At 34.1% G+C, this 21,123-nt stretch overlaps 1 protein-coding gene across 5 annotated transcripts in view; it reads left to right on the plus strand.

The window, feature by feature from the left end:
• ENTPD1 (ectonucleoside triphosphate diphosphohydrolase 1) overlaps positions 1-21,123 on the plus strand; it is a 168,446-nt gene that overhangs the window by 115,788 nt on the left and 31,535 nt on the right. For all 5 annotated transcript variants that reach the window (XM_031956158.1, XM_031956155.1, XM_012540543.3 and 2 more), the window contains exons 2-3: positions 11,447-11,574; positions 20,376-20,493. In XM_031956158.1, the coding sequence (XP_031812018.1) occupies positions 11,447-11,574; positions 20,376-20,493 (246 nt within the window). The remainder of the gene's footprint in view (positions 1-11,446; positions 11,575-20,375; positions 20,494-21,123) is intronic.

Genomic DNA, 21,123 nt, shown 5'->3' on the forward strand with positions numbered 1-21,123 from the left:
ATAACTGCCTGCCATGTTTTCTGGCTCCGAACTAAGTGCTTTTTTTCACACAGTGCTTCACATCAGTTGAGAGTGCAGTCCTATAGATGATAGACATTGGTTGAACAAAAACAATTAACTCAGCCTTTTTTTCTTTTCCTTTTTCCTCTTCCCCATCCCCCTTTTCCTTTGCATATATTGAGGAATTTTGAAGGCACAGCCTAGAGCTCTTGAGCTCTGACTGATTCCCCTTTCCCTGGGTGGGCTAATTGATCAATAGTGGGAATGGATGAGTGACCTTATCTCTGTTATTAGACATATTACCTTTAGCATAATACAAAGTAAATCCTGAACTATTTTAAGGATTTAGTTGAACTAAGCTTTTCCTATTGGTCCCATGCAAATGGAAAAACAGAGAGAGTGAGACAGAAAAAGGATATTTTATGTGGCCTGAAATATAGCCTGTGGCCAGTAAAACAAGAGTAGGGTAAGTGGGAAAAAATGTAAGCTACTTTGCTCATGACATAACTAATGAATAAATACCATCATTTGGAAAAAACCAAGTAAAGAGCATTTTCTTGTACAGTGACAGAAATGAAGACAAAACTGAAAATACCAGGAAAGTTACATCATGGACAAAATGAGCAAATGGAGATCTATAAAGGATGGGAAAGGACCCACATGTGCAAAAATGTTTGTAGCAGTCCTTTCTATAATGACTAGGAACTGGAAATTGAGTGGACCCATCAGTTGGGGAATGGCTGAACAAATTACGGTCTATGAATGTGATAGAACATTATTAATCTATTTGAAATGATGAGCAGACTGATTTTAGAAAAGCTTAGAAAGACTTACATGAACTGATGTTGAATGAAATGAGCAGAATCAAGAAATCATTGTATATGGTAGTCACAAGATTATGTAAAGATCAACTGTGATGGATTTGACTCTTCTCAACAATATGGTAATTCAAGACAATTCCAACAGACTTGGGATGAAAAATGTTATCCACATTCAAAGAGAGAACTATGGAGAATGAATGTGGATAAAAGCATAGTATTTTCACCTTTTTGTTTGTTTGCTTTATTTCTTTTTCATGTTTTTTCCCCTTTTGGTCTGATTTATTTTTCACAATATGACAAATATTGAAATATCTTTAAAAGGATTATACATGTTTAATATATATCAGATTGCTTGTTGTCTTGGGGAAGAGGGGAGTTAAGGGAAGGAGAGTAAAAAATCTGAAACACAAAGACTTCTAAAAATGAATGTTGAAAACTCACTTTACATATTTGGAAAAATAAAATACTATAGAGGGGGAAAAAAAGGATGAGCAAATGGGCAATGTCTTCTCTTAAGATTCATAAGCTCTTAAACCTGGAACTGGAAGAGATCTTAAGAAACCTCAGAAGTTATATAGTCCAGCTCCCTCACTGTGCAGCTTGTTGAGGAAGTTGAGGCCAATAAAAGTTCAATGATTTGTCCAAGATAACACAGGTAGTAAGAGGTAGGGATTTGAACCCAGATCCTCTCTCACAAAATGTCCTATGCTTCAAAACAGTTCCTTCTTTCTACAGTCAATAATCTGTCCACTGTAATATAATGAATGGACATCAAAATTGCATGTTAAAATGGAGAGAAAACAAAATAATTTATTATTAATATTATTAAACTTATCAAAATGCTCCTATATGTGAGGTGCTATGAGAAACATTTTATAAATAATGCTTTATTTGATTCTTACAACTACTCTGTGAAGTAAGTGCTATTATGATCCCCATTTTACAGCTAGGAAAACTGAGACAGAGATTAAACAATTTGGCCAGTGTCACACAGCTGGTAAATGTCTGAGGTATTAAAGTTAAAAAGACAAAAACAAAATATAGGAGAATTGTTCTTAAGGATCTTATGTTCTTTTAGAAGGGAATAACAACCATAAATCAGTAAATGGAAGATAATTCTTTTTGGGGCAGGGAAAGGAACAAATGCTTTCTTTAGGTAGCAGAGCTTAAGCTGATTCTTGAAAGAAACTAGGAATTCTAAAATATAGAACCAAGAAGGAACTATATTTAAAAAAAAAAAATTGAAGTGCAAGGATAGGACAATCTGTATAAATGCCAGAAATGGGGAAGACAATATTGTATATGGGGAACAATAAGTAGATCAGCTGCTCTGATTTATATACATATATATGTAATATGTAAAGGGGGATAATGGGAAGTTAGCCTAGAAAGATTGAATGGGTTCAGATTGTTAAGAATTCTATTTGACAAATAGAGGAGTCTGTGTCTTGTCAATAAGTAATAAATCACCACCATTTCTTAAACAGGCAAGTAACAAGTTCAATCTTGGGGGTTAAGCACATCATTTTTCCAGCTTTATAGATGATGAGCCATGTCAAAGAGAGACGGGGGTAGGGGGTAAGGGGGTGGCAAGGAGGTCATCCAAGAGGCTGTTGCAGCCATCTAATTGAGAGGTTATAATGGCCTGAACTAAGGTCATGGTCTCATGAAAGACAAGAAGGGATCATTTGTAAGAGATATAAGAGATAAGATAAGAGGTAAAATCAATAATATTTGGCAATTGATTGGAAATGGAGAGAGAAGTATATATGAGAAAGAGTTGAGAATTAAAGATGACTATAAAAAAGACATGAAACCTAAGCCAGCTTTCATTAAAATATATCTAAAGGATTGAGGAGGAACCCAGATCTGATCTCAGTTAGCAAGGGAACAGAAGCCTACTTTACAGCAACAACTGTTCCTCCCCAGAGAAATTCAGTCATAGTTGCCACAAAAGGAACTCACAATAGTATCTCACCAGTGAAAATGGTGTTGAGAAGGGTATGGAGGAATTGGAAAAACAGAATATCTTTTTTTTTTTTTTTTTTTTTTTTTTTTATTAGCCTTTTTTTTACAGGATATATACATGGGTAACTTTACAGCATTAACAATTGCCAAACCTCTTGTTCCAATTTTTCACCTCTTCCCCCCCCACCCCCTCCCCTAGATGGCAGGATGACCAGTAGATGTTAAATATATTAAAATATAAATTAGATACACAATAAGTATACCTGACCAAAACGTTATTTTGCTGTAGAAAAAGAATCAGACTCTGAAATATTGTACAATTAGCTTGTGAAGGAAATCAAAAATGCAGGTGTGCATAAATATAGGGATTGGGAATTCAATGTAATGGTTTTTAGTCATCTCCCAGAGTTCTTTTTCTGGGCATAGCTAGTTCAGTTCATTACTGCTCCATTAGAAATGATTTGGTTGATCTTGTTGCTGAGGATGGCCTGATCTATCAGAACTGGTCATCATATAGTATTGTTGTTGAAGTATATAATGATCTCCTGGTCCTGCTCATTTCACTCAGCATCAGTTCATGTAAGTCTCTCCAGGCCTTTCTGAAATTATCCTGTTGGTCATTTCTTACAGAACAGTAATATTCCATAATTTTCATATACCACAATTTATTCAACCATTCTCCAACTGATGGACATCCATTCAGAAAACAGAATATCTTTTTCTGGTGTCTCTGCTCCAAGAGGTTGTTGATTTGGGGGTACCCAGTGGATCTCATTGGGTTCTACCATTCTTCCACCTTCTACAAAGAATTGTGTGGCTTCTGCAGCTCTCAACTTGGCTCAGGAATACTAGGGCTTTACAGGGAGCTGCTATTTTTGCCTTGTATTTTCACCTTCCTAACCAAAATTCTCCCTTCTTCTTGGTTCTCTCTCCCAGCAGCCTCTCTTTTCTCTTCTTTAAGCATACATATATTCTAGAGGTTTGCTTTTACCGCAAAAGTCTGAGGGACAAAAGGGCCAAAATGCTTTAAGATGGCTCAAAATTCTCTAAGCACAAAGCATACATTGCCTGTGTATTTAGAGATGTCCCAAAAGGCTTAGAGTAGTTTTAAGATTTTGGGGTGTCCTGTATTTCTTCTTCTGCAACTGCAATTGAATTCAGTGCTTCAGGATTTCAAGGATCAGTAATTTCATCATTGTGAGTGATTGCATTCCCCTTCCATTGCAATCCCCTTCATATTATTAGAAGATTTCATAAATTCATGACTCAATGGACAATCTACTGTCAGTGATGGATTTAGCTAGCTACATTGGTCTTTGGATGACAGACACACTTTCTATTACCAGGCCTGTTCTCATAGGACCTTTTACAGTTTCATAAAATTTAGATGGGGTATTTTATTTGCACAGCTTTTTAGGCCCAGGGCCCATTGTATGCTACAATGAGACACTAGAGAATTTGAATGGAAGAATATAAATGGTCACTCCAAAATGTGTCATTTCTCCTAATTTTACATTAGGGACTTGGGGAATAATGGTATAAAAATTCTTCTAGAGATTCCTGGGTTATGAAATATTCACTCATCTATGGCAATGCTGGAATTCTTGACTTAAAGTCCAGTCCCAAAGTTAGAATGTTAGGTCTAGAGTCAAGAAAAAGATTCGAGTTTCTACTTTTTGGGAAAGTGTTGGCAGCTACAAGTAACAAGAGAGAGAGGGAGAATAAGTGTGCCTGGATTCTTTGGTGGCTCGCATCCCACTTACCATTTCAAAACATTCTCATATTATATAGAGTTCCGTGAAATTCTTAGTGCAGCTTTACAATGAATATTATTAAATAATTATCAAAAGTTACACAAAATGAATAATAGTTAAAATAATCATTAAAACTTAAAACTGCACTAAGAATTTTGGGACAGACCAAACCATTAGGATTTGAGTTTTGGCTTTCTGTTAATTCTGTGTGTGAGCCTGAGACTTCCCTTTACCCTTAAGAGCTTTCATAGTCTCATCTCTAAAGTGAGAAATAGAATGAGATGATGATAACAACTCATATTTTCATGATGCCTTAAGATTTATAGGTTATAAGGTGCTTTCCTCATTACAACCCTGGGAAATATGTAGCAAAGTATTAACACCTTTAACAGATGAATAAGTTGAGGTTCTAAGAAGTTAAATGGTTTATCCAAAGCTACATAGCTAGTAAGTATCAAGGCCAAAATTTGATCTCAGATCTCTTAACTCCAAATTCCATAGTTTTCATTGTTGTTGTTTAGTCATTTTTTAGTCATTTGACCCTCATGTCCCCATTGGAGAGTTTTTTAGCAAGGATACTAGAATGGTTTGCCATTTTTTTCTCCAACTCATTTTACAGATAAGGTAACTGAGGCAAACAGGGTAAAGTGACTTCCCATCATCACACAGCTAGAAAGTGACTGAAGTTAGATTTAAACTCAGAAAGAAGTCTTTCTCATTCTATCCACTGTACCACTTAGCTTTCCTTTCCATACTTTTACACTGTATCATATGCCTCCAATATTCTCTTTATAATTTTTATTTAGCATGTATTATTCCTCAGTTACATGTAAAACAATTTTTAACATTTGTTCTTAAAACTTGAGCTCCAGATTCTCTTCCTTCCTCTTTCCCTACTCTGCCTTATTGAGAAGATAAACAATTTGATGTAGGTTATACACATGTAGTCATGCAAACCAATTCTATAATAGTCATATTGTGAAAGAAAACATAGGTCATTCCCCAAAAAATAACCCAACAAAACCTCAAGAAAAAATATAGTAAAAAAATATATGCTTCAATCTGTATTCAGACACTATCAGTTCTTTGTCTGAGGTTGGGTAGCTTTTTTCATCATAAGTTCTTCAAAGTTGTCTTGGATCATTGTATGCTGAAATATCTAAATAATTCACAGTGATAATCTTACAATATTGCTGTTACTTTGTACATAGTACCTTTCACATTGCATTAGCTCATAGAAGTCTTTCCATTGAAGTCTTTTTTTCTGAGAGCATCTTGCTTATCATTTCTTATAATTCAATTGTTCAATATTCTCTTCTAGCTTTAGTATTACACAATGTAATTAATATAGTTTTGAAATACTGGCTTACCTTCTGCCTTCCTCTCCTTTTTTCTTCTTTTCTCTTATTTTACTTCCTACCCCATTCACAAAGCCCACAATAATGGTTGGATGTGGAAAAGAAATAAAAAATAGAACAAGAAGAATTTAAGGGAATATATGGGGGGAAGAGAATGTTGGATTAAGATGATGAGTCATTATGCCCAAAAAGCTATAAAACTGTGCATACTCTTTGATCCAACAATATCATTGCTAATTCTCTATCCAAAAGATATCCCAAAAAGAGAGAAGGACCTATTTATATAAATATATTTATATTAGCTCTTTTTGTGGTGGCTAAGAATTGGAAATCAAAGGATGCCTATCAATTGGAGAATGGCAAAACAAGCTGTGATTGCAAAGGAATATTGTTGTACTATAAGAAAAGACAAGCAGAATGATTTCAGAAAAACCTGAAAAGACTTAAATGAACTGATCTAAAGTAAAGTGAACAGAAGGAGAATATTGCACTCAGTAATAGCCTTGGCTACTTAAATTATCCAAGACAATTACCAAAGGACTATTAATGAAGTGTACTATCTGCCTCCAGAGAATGAACTGATATTCTTTTTGAATACAGACTGAAGCATGAGATTTTTCTCTTTATTTTTTTCTTTTGAGTTTTCTTGTACAAAATGACTAATATGGAAATATTTTACATATTGCACATGCATAACCTATATATGGTTGCTTATGGTGTCAAGGAGCGGGAAGACAAAAGAAGGAAGTATAGAGTTTGGAACTCAAAATTTTAAATAAAAACATTAAAAAAGTTGAAAATAAAATAAAAAGATCGGTCATTTAATATCTCAGTGTGTTTTAATTAGGTAATCAAAATGGCTATCTGAAATCTCCACCCTGAGCAAATGAGAACTCGGAGTAGAAGAAGATCTTAAACAAAGAGGGAATAGTTTTGGAGCATGAGTCATTTATGGTAACCCAGGCCTGGGTAGGACATCAAAGTGTCAGGTTTTGAATAGTTAGAAGGAATATAACAATGCTATATAAATTACAGATTCAATACCTGAATCAATGAAACTATCAAAGAGTTATTTTGGTAGTATTTTGGAAATAGACAAAATAATAAGATTCATCTGGCAAGAATCTTAAGGAAAGAGTAGGGGGGAAGTGGAAAGGAAGGGAGTATAATACCAAATCTCCAACTAAATTAAAAAGCAGTAATCATCCAAACTATTTGATATTGGTAATTTTTTAAAAGTCAAACAATGGAGCAAATTGTGTACATAAGACCTAGAAGAAACCAAACATAATATAATAGATAAATTTAAGGACATCAACAATTGGGACAAGAGCTCAAATTACAATAAATAAATAAGTAAATGAATAAATAATGAATGAATGAGTGAATGAATGAATGAAAAAACAACAACAACAAGAAAGCAAACAAGCAGAAATTAGGTTCAGAACAATATCTCACACCATATATCACAATAAATTCCAGGTAGATATATGATTTAGATTCAAAAGGATATGTGTGTATATACACAAACACACAAACACATTTACGTACTCATATATTAGAAGAAAAAGAGGAAAGGAAATACTTTTCACACTGTGGGCAAACTGAAAGTTCTTGATCAAATGAGAAATAGAGATGATCATAAAAGATAAAATGGAAAATTTTAATTACACAAAATTAAAATATCTTTGCACAAACAAGATCAATGCAGTTGGAGTGATAAGAATAGCAATTAATTGGGAAAAACCTTTGCAGCAAATCTTTCTAATAAAAGTATGTTATTCAAGATATATAGGGAACTGATTCAAATATACAAGAACAAGAGCCATTCAAATAGTCAAAGGATATGAATAGGCAATTTTCAAAAGAGAAAACCGAAACAAAAAAAGAAAGTATGAATAAATGCTCCAGATTACTAATAATAAGAAATACATATTAAAAGAAAACTGGTATTCTACCTTAGGCCCATTATTGGCAAAGATGACAGAAAAAAGAAAAGGCAAAATGTTAGAGGGGCTGAGGGAAAACAAGTACACTAATAACTGTTGGTAGAATGATGAATTGGTTCAATTATTCTAAAAAGCAATTTGTATGCCTTTGGAGCACTAAATTGCACAAATATAGAATTTGACCCATTTTGACCCCTTTTAACAATGATACTACTATGAGATATATATTTAAAAGAGATCAAAGACAAAGGGAAAGGACTAAAGTGTACAAAAAAAAAAGCATTTATAGCAGCACTTTTTCTTTAGGAAGAATTGGAAATGAAGTATTTACCCCATCAATTGGAGAATAGCTTAACAAATATGTCATTTATTTATGGAATTGTTATTAAAAGGGATTATTATTGCATTATTAGAATATTACACAATTAGAATTATTAGAATAATTAAATTATTAGAAAATATAAAATGGAGGAATTTAGAGAAACCTGGATAGATTTGTATGAATTGATATAGAGGGAGTAAATATAACCAATAGTATGACCAATTTATACAATGACTACATTAGTGTAAAGGAAACTTTTAAAAATATACATTTTAATTTATTTCAGTAAATATTTCCCAACTACATTAACTTTTTAAATGTTCATTTAAGAAAAAATTTTATATTCCAAATTCTCTTCCTTCCTCTTTCTTGAGAGAGTAAGCAATATATATTGATTATACTTTCTAATATGATATATTGGGAAGTTATGCAATCCATATTTCCATATTAGCCATGTTGTCAAAAAAAAATCACACACACTAAAACAAGAAATATAAAAGGAAAAAAGCATGTTTCCATCTGCACTCTGAGTCCATCATTAGTTCTCTATCTTGAAGTATTCATCATGATATTTCTTCATGAGTTCTTTGGAATTGTCTTGAATTGATCTTCATCAGAATAGCTAAGTACAATGTAATCTTGGTTCTGCTCACTTCACTTTGTATCAGTTCTTATAAGATTTCTCAAGTTATTTTTTGGGTGGGTTTGGGTTTTGTTTTATTTTTTGATAACCATGTTCCTTGTCATTTCTTATAACAAATAGTATTCCATCACAATCATATACTACAACTTATTTGGCCATTCCCAATTAATGGACATCCCCTCAACTGAAAGTTAACTGAAAGATTTAAGAACTCAGCTAATTGCAATATCCAGTTCTGACTCCAGAATATTAATGATGAAGCATGCTTTCCACTTTTCCATTTCTTGACACGGGGGTGATATATTATAGGTATAAAATGAGACATGAATTTTCAGGTCTGACAAATGTATAAATTTGTTTAGCTTGATTATATTTATTTGTTATGAGGGAAGGATTTTATTTTAGTATAACACACTATTGAAATAATTATCTCTTTTTAAGCCTATGGGTATTAGAATGTCCTTTCAGGTTCACATGCTGCTTTAAACAAATTTATATTAACCAAAAAAATGAGTTGTATAGTCACAATCTCTCCATATTCCCAGTGAGGAAAATTCCTAATATTTTGGAAAAGGTTTGACTTAGCCCTAATTTACATTTCAGCTTGATTTCTACTCAACCCTTGGTGGCCTCTTTGTGGTAAAGTGAAATTGGGGCTACTGGAAATGTTTGGGTAAAAAAAAGCCATAGAATCTTATATCATAATGTCTGTTAATAGACAGGTACTAGAAAGAGAAGTTAGGCAAAAAATAGATTTTTTTTTTTCTGGGAACTTCCCTAAGTCTTTGATGGGGTGGATACTATCAGTGTTTCAGTTTGCCTTCAGGGTACACGGCCCTCCTTACTCTATCTTTGTCACTGGGTGGTCTCACTTTTTCTTTGTTCTTTTGCTAGTTGCCCCTGAGCTACTAGATTTCTACTCTTTTCTTTCCTTAGCCAGACGTCCAAATCCCTCTCAATTCTAAATCTTTAGTTTCTGATTTTTCACTGGTCTGCTATTTTATGCAAGACTGTAGACATGACTAAGATTTTTCAGTCTGAATACTTTTCCTGTCAGCATCACTTTGGATTCATCCAAGGACTTTTCATTCTTAATCCAACTATTAGTTGATTAATAAATTGATTGAGATTTACTCTAAGAAGTATAAAACTTGATTGAGTCTTTCCTATCTATTCTTTATCTCATATCTCCCTAATTTCTTTAATATGCTGTCTCCAACATAAGTGCCTCTTGTCCTTTAGGATAGTACCTGATAGATAGTAGGTGCTTAATAAATGTTTGTGGATGGACTGATTGATATCTATGAAATTTAAGAGAAACTTAGCCACAGACCTTCCCCTCATATTGGACACATCTTCTATGAAAGATTTATGGGAGGAAATGAACAAAAGAAACATAGGATATTGATATTTAAATGAATTAATATTTATTTTTATATTTATATTGATATAAATCATTAATATTTATATAAATCATTATATTTACATAAATAATTACTTTAAACTTTGCAAAATGCTTTATAGGAATTATCTCATTAGAGTTGTGCAACAACTGTGAGAGTTTGTTACTACCCGAATTATTTATTACATTATGCAGATCAAGAAATTGAAGCTCAGAATGGTTAAAGCAGTTGTGCATGGTCATATAGCTAGGTTAAAGGGAGCATTCAGACCCAGGTCTTCTTGATTCCCAGGCTAGCAATCTGCCTGCAGTGGTTATCAGTTTTTTTGTTTGTTTGTTTGTTTGTTCCTTGAACTCCTTCCAACAGCAACAGCAACAGCAAAACTGTGCTGTGAACCCCAGTGTAATTTAATATATATACTATATATATATATATATATATAGACATATATATGTCTAATATATATATCACTTAGGCTTATTAATTAAATGTTTACAAAAGCTACATGATAACTTTTGCTCTCTCCAAAAATCTCCAAATTAAAGTGTACTATATATATAATTAAAATGTACTATATATTCATGTAATTCATATTCATATAATTTACATAATTATGAAATATAACATTTTATTCTACCTATAATTATGAAAATCTAAAATGTATCAAACATACATATGCTTGTCAGAGAAGAAAAAACTATTTGTAACAATAACTGAGCAATTATTTATTGCTCTAGGCTTCATTAACAAAAAAATTAGCACAAATTCCTTGGACCATCAACTGCAATCCTGCAAAGAGTCTGTGAACCATTAAAAGGTAACCACTGCACTGTGCTGCAGTACAACTCAATTACTCAGTCAATAAACATTTATTAATCACTTAACCTTAAAGTTAAAAAGGCACATAGAAGCAGTGATCTACACAAGTGGGGAGAGCACTGCATTGTTGCCATCATGGGACTGATGTATTGTTTCATGTGAATTAGTCCTCGCTTATCAACTCTTGCAAGTTATTCACGGGTAGAGACTAATTTTTAATATTTTGCTGTCTTCCTCTTTCCCAAACCCAGCACATTATTGAGCAGGCACTCAGTAAATACTTACTGAATAAATAACAGAGAGGTCTGTCTACCTTTCTTTGTATCCCCAGTACTTAGCACAGATCCTGATATACTGCAGGAACTTAATAAATCCTTATTGACTGACAATCATTTCTTTTTGGTTACAGATACTAAGCCAAAGAGATGTGGATACAAGAATATCCTGGTCATTCTTGGTTTCTTATTTTTCTTGGCTGTAATTGCATTAATCACAGTGGGTCTAACACAGAACAAGCCACTGCCAAAAAATGTTAAGGTAAGTCAAAGAATTTATGACAATTTGGAGAGACAATTAACCTGCCCTGACCATTCAATTTCTCTTTGTGTTCCCACCAAGCCTCTTATTACATAGGTATGCTAACAAATGTTAAATAATCAACTGTAAGTCATACTTTTAAGTTCAATCTACATTATTAATATCTTCCCTTTCAGTTTTTGAAGTGTAGACAATCAACAAAACAATAAATCGAATTCTGATTTGTAACATTTACTGATTTCTGAGATGTTGATGCTTATGCTGAAAATTTCACAATCAGTTTGAGCTGGTTCCAGGATATCCTTACTTATAGTCTTACCAAATCTTGGAGTTTTAAAACTTGACCTTCTTTTCTTTCAATTTTGGATTTCCTTTGTTAACTACACTCTGTGCATTGGTTATTGTCTTAGTTTGGGGAAAATGCCTGGCCTACAAGCTTGTTCTGAAGGATGAAACTCATCCCTGATACCATGGGAGCTGAGGGGCATTCTCTGGCTGATTCTCTTAATCCTTCAGGCTTGACCATGGCCAAATAACTAATTACATACTTGTTTGTCATAGGATCATAAAGTCATAGACTTGAAGCTGGAAGGGATCTAAGAGGTCTTAGTCTCTAACTTCTCACCTATTTTGGAGATAAGGGAACTATACCATAGTGTGGATAAGTGGCTGGACTGGGGCCACAAATTATGAAGAATTTGAGTCAAGATTTGAATCTGGGTGTTCCTGTCTCCAACTTCCCTATCAACTGTGTCATATTTCTTTCTCTCTTATCTCATTTTCTTTTCTTTGACTTTGTTCTTCATTAATATATTCTGGAGAAATTTGTATCCTTTTTCCATTATGTGTCTTTATGATATAACCTAATCCAGACCTGCCTGCTCTGGTAATTTTATTTCTGTACCTTCTCACCTAAGCCCATGGCAATCCAGTCCTTCATTGCATAATAATGTATATATAGTTTTCATTCTAGCCTGGTTGTCCTGGGCCAAGTCCATCACCCTAATTCTCACTTCTCCAGTTTAAAGTGAGCTGCAGTGAAGTCATTTGTGCAATTATATTGCTGTCTGAAACTACATTCTCCACCAGCTTCCTTTTTATTTTCATTTTAGATTTAATGATACCATCCTTTCTCTTCAAAATTTAATTTAAAGTCCTCTTGATTAATTCCTAAACATATCCCTCTCATTCTCTACCCCTTCCAATCTGGCATTATGGGTCTCTGTCCATGAAACCACATTCTTGTCAATCACAAGCATCTACACAGCCAGCTTCTTCCAAAGTGATGATCACCAACTGGAAGAAGAAATAAAAATGGAAAAAGTCTGAGTTTCTATACTATACTCTTCAAACTGGCGAAAGAAAAAAAGAAAGAAAGAAAGAAAGAAAAAGAAAGAGAGAGAGAAAAAAAAGAAAGGAAGGAAGGAAGGAAGGAAAGAAGGAAGGAAGATAGAGGAAAAGAAAAGAAAGAAAGAAAGAAAGAAAGAAAGAAAGAAAGAAAGAAAGAAAGAAAGAAAGAAAGAAAGAAAGAAAGAAAAAGAAAAAGAAAGTAAGGAAGATAGAGGAAAAGAAAAGAAAGAAAGAAAGAATGAATGAAAAAGAAAAAGAAAGGAAGGAAGGAAGGAAGGAAAGAAGGAAGGAAGGAAGGAAGAGAGGAAAAGAAAAGGAAGAAAGAAAGAAACAAAGAAAGAAAGAAAGAAAAAGAGAAGGAAGGAAGGAAAAAAGGAAGGAAGATAGAGGGAAAGAAAAGAAAGAAAGAAAGAAAGAAAGAAAAAAGAAAGAAAGGAAGGAAGATAGAGGGAAAGAAAAAAAAGAAAGAAAGGAAGGAAGGAAGGAAGGAAAGGAGGAAGGAAGGAAGATACAGGGAAAGAAAAGAAAGAAAGAAAGAATGAAAGAAAGAAAGAAAGAGGAAAAGAAAAGAAAGAAAGAAAGAAAGAAAGAAAGAAAGAAAGAAAGAAAGAAAGAAAGAAAGAAAGAAAGAAAAATGACATTATCGGAAGAGTTGCAGGAAAATAGATAAGTTAATATACTATTGATGGAAGTGTAAGTTGGTACCACTATACTGGAATATTACCTTCATATGTCCAGAATTACTGAATTGTGCACACTCTTGACCACTGATACTACTTCTTATTGTTGTTCAGTTGTTTCTCTTGTATCTGACTTTTTGTGATCCCACTTAGGGTTCCTTTTTATTTATTTATTTTTTTTATTTAAAATTTTTTTCCACTTAGGGTGGAATGGTTTTCCTTCTCCAACTTATTTTCCAATGAGGAAATTGAGACAAAGAGTGCTAAATGACTTGCCTGGGGTTATCCTGCTATTAAATGTCTGAGGCCAGATTTGAACTCAGTAGAAAGAGTTTTCCTGATTTGAGACCCAGCACACTTTATCCATTGCATCACCTAGCTGTCAGTGATACTACAAGGACTTTAGCAGAAATGAGATGAAAAAAGGAGGAAAATTCCATAAGTACAAAAATATTTATAGCTATTATTTTTGTGTTTTTTTTTAGTTTTTCCAAATATATGCAAAATTAGTTTTCATCATTTTCCTGTGCAAAACCTTGTATTCCAAATTTTTCTTCTCTCCTTCCCCCTAATTTTTTCCCCTAGACAGCAAGCAATCTGATATAGGTTAAACATCTTATAATTCTCCTAAACGTATGTCTGTATTTGCCATGTATAGCCATACTTTATAGCAATGAAGAATGGTAAACTAAGGGAGTTCTCATCATTTGGGGATAAAAGAACAAATTATGGCCTATGAAGGTAATGAAATTCCATTATGCAATAAGAATTGACTAGAGGGACATTTTTCAGAGAAATGTGGGAATACTTACTGATGAAAAATAAAGTAAGCAAAACCAGGAGAACAATTTCTATAATAACAATATTGTAAAGACAAAAAACTTTCCATTTAAGATTTCTGATCAATGCAATAACTAGCCATAATTCTAAGAGACCTATGATGACCTGTGCTATATCAATCCCTGGCAGAGAGATGTCAGGGAGTATTCAGGATGTAGAACAAGATGCTGTGGGAATTTTTTTTTTTTTTTTTGGTTGAACCGTGCATATTTGTTACAAGGAGGTTTTTTCCCATGGGAAAAAATAAGGTTGAAAGACAGAAAATGCTTATTAATTGAAAAGAGTTAAATGAAAAAAGAGACAAAAGTAGCACAGATTTTCAGTTTCCTTATCGTTTCTTAATATTTTCAAGAAATGTATTTTTTTTTTCTGTTTTCATTCATTCCCACACCGAAGAGTAAAAAAGGTTGGAAGTTAGAAGAAATTAGATGGAAGTTAGAAATGGATAAAAGATAGAAGAAAATCCGACTTGGCTAGGGCTCTGTCATATCTTGGACATATTCTACAAAAATGTGGATTTTTGATATTATGTTTTCCCCTTGTTAAGCAAGAGTTCTCAGTAGATGTTATCAACCACTATCTTCTCTATTTATTCTGGAAAACAATAGCATTTTGGCTATTGCTAGAGCATCTTCTTTTTCATGCTTGAAAGTTTCCTTTCAATATGTCTGAGAACACTCTTCATTAAAACCAGTGATATATATCCATGTCTTCTTCTTTTGGTCTCTTGGAATTTTCTTTTTCTTGGCTTCTTTTCTCTTTAAGAATGATTCATCCTCTCTCATAAGGCATAAAGAATAGAAATATGCATATTTTAATGTCTTTTACAGTCTCTAAGAGGAAAACCAGCTTGGACTTGGAATAGTAAAGAAGAGCATATACAGCACGTCACTGTAACATGCTACTCATGTCTTCATTTCTTGGATCCTAATAAAGTTGGAGAGGCACTAAGGTACCATGTTCAGACACTGGACATGGAGTTAGAGAAAGCAGTGATTCATATTCCCCCTTAAACTCTCATCAATTTTTTGACTTTGAGCAAGGTTTATAGATTCTTTAGGGATAATAATAGTACCTAGTTCATAGAATTATTGCAAGGGATCAAAAAAGAACCTCCTCAAAATATATAAATATTAACTAGCATTATATTTATTATATCTAATGGTCCTTTGCTTCATTTGGAAACTCCCTGTTTCCACATCTCTTTCCCAAAGCTTCTGGGTCTCAAGAACATTTGGAAAAGGGCTGTTTTTAAAATCTTCTAAGCTTGTCCATCACTGAATGACAAACCCTTTTTGGAATAGTCATAAGGACCTATACAGAACAGCTAATCAAAAAGAATTCTTCCTACACTTCTAGGCATGCAGTTTCCAGTCACAGCACTTTTGTTTGGAGACTGTTAATTTTGACTTTTCTCCATTTGAGTTAAGTTTTCCTCTCACCTTCTGGACTACTTTATCCAATCAATATTACAAAGAGGACTTTACTGTGAATATTTCACTTGAGACATTCCCACTACTGGCATTTTCTAAGACATGCATCTGGTGTTCAATATTCCTGGAATTTCCCAAGAGTTCCACTTCAAAAAATGAATTAAAGGATTGTTCTCAGATGAGAAAGATTTTGTGGTGTGATGTCTTTATGGAATATTTGGAAAGATCGGTTCTGATTTCATGATCCGGAATTTTGTATAATTCTATATGTGTATTTTTAAAACTACATTTCAAAATGTTTTCTAGTTGGAAATAAAGAAAATCTTGGCCTTGTTTTCAAGAGTGACCCACTATTATCATTTTGCAAAAGATTTCTCTTCCTGTTTTTCTAAACCAAAGAATTAGTGGGCCAGATCAGTGGTTTCCTGGGGACAGAAAAAGACTTGTTTGCAGATCACCAAAATGACATTTAAAAGGACCGACTGCTTATAAACCATTAGAACTTCTGAGAGTGGCTGATGGAGCTATAGGAATAAATATTAAAGGAACAAATGCTTAAAAAGACTTTAGGGCTCAGAAAAACAATGCATCTAAAGATGTATAGAAGAAAGTACAGAAGAGTTGCTTCTGTTATTTTTTGTTATTCCACTTAGAGATATTGGTAAGGATGTTATTTTCAGGTTAACTTTAGATGATCTGCCTCATTAGGTTTAGATTCATAAAATGTTGGACTTAGTGGTGGTGGTGGTAGAGCATTAGAGACTTACTGTAAGCAACTTGAGTATAGAACCTTTGTCTAAACTTTTCTCTCTCTCCTACCCTGGTCTGCCCCAGCACTGTATTGTTTATCCACTAGGTGCTTAATATATATTTATTGAGTATATCTCTCATTTTATAGATAAGAAAACTGAGGCCTAATTAGGTGAAATGACTTGCTTAAAGTTACATAGTGATAAAAGTAGAACCAGAAGAAGCCAGACTCTTTACTTTTTTTCCAGTGTTTTTTTCTATTATACTATTTACCTCCCACCATAAGTACAAAATATGAAGATTTACATTATGGTTCAGAATAAGGACAAATTTTATCTTTTAAGATGTCTATTTGTATGTCTTTTAAGGTGCCTTTCAAGGGTCTATTCTTTCCTCTTTGGTTTCTTTAGTATCTCACTATACTGTATGATTAGGTCTAACACTGTTCATTCCAATCTTTCTTGACAAGGCTTTGTGGTCTGGTTTCTCTTTGGAGATATGTAGAGGATTAGTTCTTTCTCCTAAATTGTTCTTCTCTAAAGTCTTGAATCTACTTATCCCTTATGGAGGCGGTGTCAATAAAATGAATCCTTCCCCATTCTTAGGGCTTTCTTCTCTACTTTTATTGCTGGAGAGTATGGAACATAACATATCTTCTTCATTGGAAGAGTCCATTTGAATTCTGCAGGGTTATGTGAAATCTTGGTCTTTTGGATTGGGAGGTTGAAATAGGTGAGATATGAGAAGGCTCTTTGACATTTATCTATGTTATCTATATATAAGATTCTTTGATCCATTTTTGGAACAATACTGCAAGTGGTATGATGGTGTACTGGAGGGTGGGATGTAACAATCTTATCTTACAAGATATCTATCATATAGTTTCTTCTTGTTATAACTCCTATGTCATAGACCTCCTCTTTATATGAGGAGCCTGAATACATTTTGGGACCTTTAGTTTCTTGTTTCTTACTATTCCCCACACAGATGGAGTATAGGTACCTAGTAGTTTCCAAATGGTAGTCATCAGTAATTTCTCTAGAGATGGATAGTATGCTTTATTATTAATCTTTTGGGATTGTCTTAGATCATTGTATTACTGAGAATAATTAAGTTATTCACAGTTCTTCACTTGAACAATATTATTGTTACTGTTTACAACCTTCTCCTGGTTCTGTTCACTTCATTGTGCATCAGTTCCTTCAGGTTTTTCTAAAAACTTGGTAAGTATTCCTTTGATTTACATTTCTTAGCCACTACAAAAAGAACAGCTATAAATATTTTTGTACAAATAAGTCCTTTTCCCACTTTTTCTTGATGGGCTTCCCTTTGATTTCCAATTCTTAGTGACCACAAAGTGTTATAAATATTTTTTGTTAAAATGGGTTCTTTTCTCCCTTTTTGGATGTCTTTTTGTTAAAATGGGTTCTTCCCCCCCCACCCCATTTTTTGGATGTCATACAATAAATGTTATTTACATAGAAAAGGATACAAAAAGATTTCACAGTCTAGACCGTAAACAATAAAGAAAACTTCCTTTCTTTCTGGTAGGCCTCTTCTTCCCTAGAGACCTATAAAGTCCTCCCAATTAATAATACTTTTAAGGATAGTTCCTACTACCACCACCACCTCACTCCAAGGGGAAAGAACTTGGGCTTTTTCAGAGTTAACCAGCCTTCTAGAGGGCCTCACTTTCTAGGTCTTTGAGAATTAAAATACCATTTCCTTGAGGAATGACTGGTTCTTTACAAGGAGAAAGAACTTAGAATTCATAAGGGAGTCAGGAGACCTCTTATTCCTAATGTTGCTATTTGGAAACTAACTCCTTATCAGTGTATTTTCAGAGGCATTTAGTAATTGGAGAAAGAGCCGAGGACCACATGCTGTGCATAGAGGAAAGGGGAAGGATCGTTTTGTATCTATTAGTCTGTGTTAACCTTGTTCTGTGAGTTCTCTTTTGGGTGCCTTTACAAGAACCACTCCATATCTTCATATGCATTGTGTATGAAAGTCCATGCTTCAGATTCAGTAAAGACTTCCTTTCTCCTTCTCTCTCTCTTATCTATATTGCTTTTGCTTTTTCATAGCTGTCTCTCCTGTCTCCTCCTCCTCTCTTTTGCCTGGCCTTTCTTTCCCTTTTGTCTTTTTCTCTCTCCATTCATATTTATCTCTCTCCCTTTTCCAATTTAACCTTTTCTTTCCCCCTTACATTTAAGTGTACATAATGTGGATTTCTTTTTTTTTTTTTTAACTAAACCTGTGCTTTTATTTATAACAGAATCTTTCGATGAAAAAATTCTCTCTGCTAGTGCAGATAGCAATGATTCTACTATGTTTAATCTCAGAAAGTTGCTTATGGAAACTGGAATATGGAATTGCTGCCACCAATATCCTGCTTTAACGTCTCATCATGGTGTGGTGGTCCCCTCAGGTTTTATAAAGTTCTGCCAAGGAATTGCAAGCTCTGGCAGGGCCTGTCAATGTACTGGAAAGAATAAAAAGGACTAGTGACAGATGTTATGATTGTTGTTTGAAGGCTAGCTTAGCTCAGTCTAGAGACACTCTAACAGATAGTTGGCTACAAGTAACAAATTTCTCCAAGTACAGTAACTCATAACAGCTCCCTGCTAAGCAACAGAAGGGCTCTGATCTGCATTTATGGAGCTAAGTCTCATACTGATGAAATCATGAATCCCTGAAGCATAATAATGGAATTGAAATCCATTTTAAAATATCTGTTGTATCTATTGGATAAATTTTTATATTCGTAGCAACTTAAAAATCAGGTGAGTCTCTCTGTCTGACTCTTTCTGAAAGAAACTCTCTCTTTTTTCCTCCCTCCCTCTACCTCTACCTTTCTCTCTTCCTTTGCCTCCCTCCCTCCCCCCCCCCCCCCCCCCCCCCCCCCCCCCCCCACACACATTCTCTCTCAAAACAAAAACAACCTATATAAAACAAATTAATTTGTTTTAATTTTTTTTAATTTGAAAAAATCAGCATGACACAGTGAATAGACCCCTAGACCTGGAGTCAGTAAAAATTAGATTGGAATCCTCCCACAAATACCTACCACTATGTAACTGCAGACAGGTAGGTTGTACAATGATTAGGGCATCAGGTCTGGAGTCACAAAGACACAACTTCAAATCTTGCCTAAAGCTCTGTAACCCTAGGCAAGTCATCCTGTTTGCCTCAATTTCCTCATCTATAAAATGATCTGGAGAATCTCATGACACACCATTCAACTATCTTTGTCAAGAAAACTCCAAATGTGGTAACAAAAAGTTGAACCAATTGAAATGACTGAACAACAACAAATGCAACTCTGAACAAGTCAATTATTTACTATGAGCTTCATTTTTCCCCATCTATAAAATGGGAATAGTAATAACTTCTACTTCATAAGATTGTTAAAGCAAGTAAAGTGCTTTGTAGACTACAAAAGGCTAAGTAAATTTGAACTATTATTGTAACTTTTAGAAATCTCTAGAGGAAAGAAGATTTCCCACCTTTTCACCATAGCACATTATGTACGTCAATATGCTTGTTGGCGTGGATCTGAAAAAGAATCAGCCACCAGAGATACTGAGTTGTTTGTTCTCTGATGTCATATAGAAGACTATCATTACCTCCTTTAAATAAAATACATGCTGTTCCAAGGCTTTTGACAGCATGAGAACAGGGTGTTCTGCTAACTGGTTAGGAGGGTGTTTGTGGTTGATTGGCTCTCGGCTTGCTTTGTCCTCAGTATGGGATCGTGCTGGATGCAGGTTCTTCTCACACCAACATGTACATCTACAACTGGCCAGCAGAGAAAGAGAATGACACTGGAGTGGTGCAACAGGTGAAAATGTGCAAGGTAGAAGGTAAGGTGTGGAAATGTGAAGAGACCAGAAGTGAAAAGGAGATGGGGTACCAAGGTCATGAGAAGTCATGACTGTAGAGCAACATGTGTGCATTAAGAAATAATACTGTAAATATGGAAATATATATAGTAGAATTGCACAAGTTTAACCTATATTGGATTATTTGCTGTCTGGGGTAGGGGTAGAGGTAGGGGAAAGGGAGGGAGAAAAATTTGGAACACAAGGTTTTGCAAGGGTGAATGTTGAAAATTATCTTTGCATATATTTTGAAAATAAAACATTATTATTAAAAAAAAAAAAAAAAAAAGAAGAAGTAATCCTGCCAGTTAACTCTGGAGGAATTTGTTGATACTACCTTGTAGGCACTGTTATAATTAACATGAATTCAGTCCAATTTAGTAAACATTTAGGAAGTATCTATTATGTATGGCATTGTGGTAGGTCCTGATGATACGAGAATAAAAATAAAACAACATCCACCCTCAGAGAACTTGCGCTTTACTGAAGAGATATGGAAAGTTGACACTTCAATCAGGAAGATTGGAATTGAAGTTGTACCTTTGATAATTTATCTTGACTAAGAAATCTTGGGCAAGTCATAACCTCCTGGTCTTCTAAACAGTGATCTAA

This window comes from Sarcophilus harrisii, chromosome 2 (assembly GCF_902635505.1).
Source record: "Sarcophilus harrisii chromosome 2, mSarHar1.11, whole genome shotgun sequence".
Lineage (NCBI taxonomy): Eukaryota > Metazoa > Chordata > Mammalia > Dasyuromorphia > Dasyuridae > Sarcophilus > Sarcophilus harrisii.